The sequence below is a fragment of the Carex rostrata genome, chromosome 17, assembly GCF_964058835.1.
Source record: "Carex rostrata chromosome 17, lpCarRost1.2, whole genome shotgun sequence".
NCBI classification, from domain to species: Eukaryota; Viridiplantae; Streptophyta; class Magnoliopsida; order Poales; family Cyperaceae; genus Carex; species Carex rostrata.
The window spans coordinates 289323-293221 of record NC_135934.1 but is presented as its reverse complement, the minus strand read 5'-3'; the positions used below and the strand labels follow the sequence as shown (position 1 = coordinate 293221).

The 3899-nt window shown below is 40.7% G+C and overlaps 1 protein-coding gene across 1 annotated transcript; it reads right to left on the bottom strand.

The window, feature by feature from the left end:
- Nucleotides 1-273: 273 nt before the first annotated feature.
- Nucleotides 274-3620, bottom strand: LOC144568355 (cytochrome P450 734A6-like). Its single transcript, XM_078318674.1, has 5 exons — nt 3277-3620; nt 2399-2622; nt 1969-2219; nt 1222-1612; nt 274-931 (listed from the first exon to the last, which is right to left on the bottom strand). The coding sequence occupies exons 1-5, from the start codon at nt 3560-3562 to the stop codon at nt 479-481; spliced, it is 1605 nt and encodes a 534-aa protein (XP_078174800.1). The 5' UTR covers nt 3563-3620; the 3' UTR covers nt 274-478.
- Between the last annotated feature and the right edge of the window lie 279 nt (nt 3621-3899).

The window sequence follows — 3899 nt, the reverse complement described above, 5'->3', positions numbered from 1 at the left end:
TAAAATTTGGTCTCCAAACACATATTAATATGAAGAACAAGATGAACGGTTTGGATCGATCATTTGGACTTTAAAAATCAGAAAATGACTTGGTTGTACGGGACCTCAGGAACAATCGATTGTATATTAGCCTACCTCTATATATATATATATATATTTTAACCTGTTAAAATTTATACAGTGGTTACCAATGGCATCCAGTGATTTAGAGCGAAGAGATACCAACAGAGAGAAAGAAAGAAAGAAAGAAAGTAAGACACACAGGCACAGCATGCAGTCATAAAAAAAAGGCCTTTATACATTTTACATACAATCAAGTGATGAGGAGACCAAACTAAGCAACTCCATTTTATAAAAAAAGTAGAGGGTAAGATAAGTTAGTGCTTTCTCTAGGAATAAGTTTGGTTGGTGGGAGATGCACTCCAGGGGTACTTTAGTCATTTGGTTAACTGAACTCTGAGATATCTCTAGTCCAAAATTATAACTGACTATCTGATGGCTGAGATCTAATCGGGCGGAAGATAACCGGCGCACCGTATTGCGGGTAGAGAAGCATGAGAACCGTAGGCGAGTGAACGTATTTTGGCGAGACACGAAATGTGAAATTTTGCAAAATGATAGCAAGTGTGAGCTTGGACTCTAATATAGCCAGGTTTTGGCCGATGCACATGCGAGCTCCGAGCCCGAAAGGGATGTAGGCAGTCGGATGCTTCACTGCACGGGCAATGCCATCAGCGAATCGAGCTGGGTTGAATTGGGTTACATCTGGGCCCCACTGATCTCTGTCATGGTGAAGTGCCATGATCGGGATTAACAACTCCGTGTCACGCGGTATCATGTGTCCACCGAGCTCGACATCTGCTTTGGCCCTTCGAATCGTCGCGACCGCCGGTGGGTATAGACGAAGTGTCTCACTAAGTATCATACCGAGCTGTTACAATTGTTCAAAATTAATGAGACATCATTAGACTATGATTAATTAGAGAGAACTTTATCAATTAATTAGGCATTAGACTATAATTTTTATTTAATTTCTTTTTTTTTTCTTTCTGAAAATGAGTTTTGCATGCATATCTATATCTATATCTATAATTCTATATGATGTGATGACCAAACAAAGGAGTTGGGACAGGGACATATTTTCTAAGGCTCATTAGTGTCATAGACTAATAGTGACATTTTGTTTAATTAGTTGACAATGAAATTAATTAGGAAAAGTACCGTTTTGAGCTTGAAGAGGTGATCTTTGTTTGGCAGCTCCGAACCACACACCTCTAGCACCTCCTGCCGGGCCCGCTCCTGCCAGTTCGGATGCATGGCAAGAAGCACCGTAGCCCACGTCAGAAGGTTTGACGTTGTCTGCTTGCCGGCAAAGAAAAATGTCTTGCACTCCTCGACTATGTCGAGCACTGTTATCGGCTCAACGGGATGCTTGTTCGCTTTAAGATTCGTGCTAGCATTGATCATGAGCCCCAACAAATCCTTCACAGAGTTGTCGTCGTCTGGCTTCTCGTAATCCTCCGTGGATCTCCTGCCAATTAGCCTCACAAGTGTCTTCTTGATCTCCTTGTCAAGCTTCCATGAGCTGGCATTCTTCTTAGTTGGAATAAACCTGCAAATTATTTTTAAATATAATTTATATTATGTCTTTAAATTATTACACGTATATATATAAATAAAGTACTGGTCCCTATTGCAAAGAGAGATATAGAAGAAAAAATTAAAAGAGAGGCTTAATAATTAAACAAGTACATACTACATTAATGATGAAGAGTGATATATATCTAATAAAATATGTTATACTTGGTTTACAAATTTTTGTTTTTTTACCCTGCTAGCTAGTGGAGAAGCCTTCCATATGTTTTTATGAAGCTATTGCATAATAATGTACACATAGTCACATAGCATAGGTGATCTGCTAACTGATAACTGTAACGGATTTAATGTGGCGATGGCGATGGGACAAACCTGTAGCCAGGGATGAAGACCTTGCGGAACGCCTCGGATGCAAAGGCCATGAGTTGTGTCTGAAGCTGGAACACCGCTTTCCCATCCTCATAACTGCGGCCAAATGCGGTGCGGGTTATTGCGTCCTCTGTTACAATCTGGAGCCACTCCGACACGTCGATCTCCACCTCACCGCAGGAGGAGGTGTCACACATGTCCGACCACTTGTCCACCATGTCCTTTATTGTCTTCCCAATATATGGCACTAACAGCTACGTACAAAAATTAATTTATTAAGGAACAAGTTATCTAAAGGACAATAATATTTATTTATCCAAAGGACAATAATATATATATCACCAAAGCTGAGCATCAGATTTAAATATTTTAGAGGAGCAAATTAAAGAAAACAATGTCAAAATCAAAATTGGTTTAATTAAAATCATTGTACCTTGAGATTGTCCATGTGGAATGTGGGGGTAAGAACCTTCCTGTGGTGTGCCCACTTTTGGCCACGTAGGCTGACAAGCCCTTTGCCTTCCAGCTGCCGTATCAGTGGGTGCGACTCGTACCGGTCGAAATACTCGGACCGGGACAGCAGCACTTCTCTGATCAACTCCGGATCCGATATGGCGATCCTCGGCGTGGGTCCAAACCAAATCAGAAATGTAGGTCCTGAAATGGAATCATGTCATCCATTACAATTATGTTTTTGCAAAGAAGAGCGAGCAGCGGTACACTGGTACACTGGTACACTGGTACAGAGAGGGAAGCATATCATATAATATAATATAATATAATATAGGCTGTATATATGTAATATGGTAACAGTGGATGGGATCATGGGGGGAAACCGATACCGATTCAGTCATTTAATGAGCCTCCACTGTACAACCTGACAACTCTTCAGTGCAGTAACAGAGAATAAAAGCTACCTTCTCTATTTTTATTTTTCTTCTTAATTTTTTTTTTCTTCTTTTGGAATGCTTTAATTAATTTTTATTTATAACTTGAGCAATCGGAGTTGTCAATTAGATGAAAACAGCAACGGAGAATCTGAAAAAGGTCGGATAGCTCCAACTCAAGTACTATAGTGATAAGTGAGAGAGACAGAAAGAGAGAGAGAAAAACAGAGCATGGATCCAAATTCTGGTACAAAATTTTACAGAGCTGGAAATAAAACAACCCATCTTGCATAAGCTCCAACACGAAAGAAAACAAGCAGAAAAAACAGGAACTGAACTCAAAATAGACAAATTAAAGAACAAAGAATGAATCCAGATAAAATTAGCAAGAAAGGAAGCAATGAGAGATGATAACATGACATACCATAGATTTTCTTCCAGTGGGTGTAGAAAGGAAGAACTCTTGGTAGGATGTTGTGGTAATTATGAGGCTGAGGTGGCTTAGAGGAGGCCTCCACCATGAGAGAGATCATCTCTTTAACACATCCAATGAAGAAGTGGTACTTGGGGCCACGAATCCCCTGTTTCGCGAATTGTTGTTCGATTTTCCTGGGTTTCCACCAGAGCACATCAAGCACCTTTACAGTTATGTATATTAAACAGAGGGAAACAAAGCCGAGAGATAGAACCCATTTCCATGGCAACCCCATTGTAACTTGGTTTAAAAGTTTAAACAGAGAGAGTTGTAGGAGAGAGAGATGTAGGAGAGAGAGGTTGGTTGAGAAGGTGTTTATATAAGGAGGGGACAGAGAGAGAAGAAGAGGTGGCAAGAGCGGCGCCGGTGGGGCCGGCGTGTAAGGAAGGGGGTCAACGAAAGATGTGATTTTGGATTGGGTTTGGGTTTTAAGTTGTTGGATTTGTACCCGCTTTGTTTATAGTTTATACAGAGGTTTGCAGTGTGTGTTTTTAAAGCGTATCAGCTTCGCCTTTTAGTTGCAAGAGAGAGAGAGAGAGAGAGAGAGAGAGGGGCCGCAACGAACTGCAAGC

Coding starts and splice junctions, on each gene's coding strand:
- LOC144568355 (XM_078318674.1), bottom strand. CDS start 3,562: ATGGGGTTGCCATGGAAATGGGTTCTATCTCTCGGCTTTGTTTCCCTC. Junction 1,613..1,968: donor GTCTTCATCCCTGGCTACAG/GTTTGTCCCATC, acceptor AATAATTTGCAG/GTTTATTCCAACTAAGAAGA. Junction 932..1,221: donor ACCTCTTCAAGCTCAAAACG/GTACTTTTCCTA, acceptor CAATTGTAACAG/CTCGGTATGATACTTAGTGA.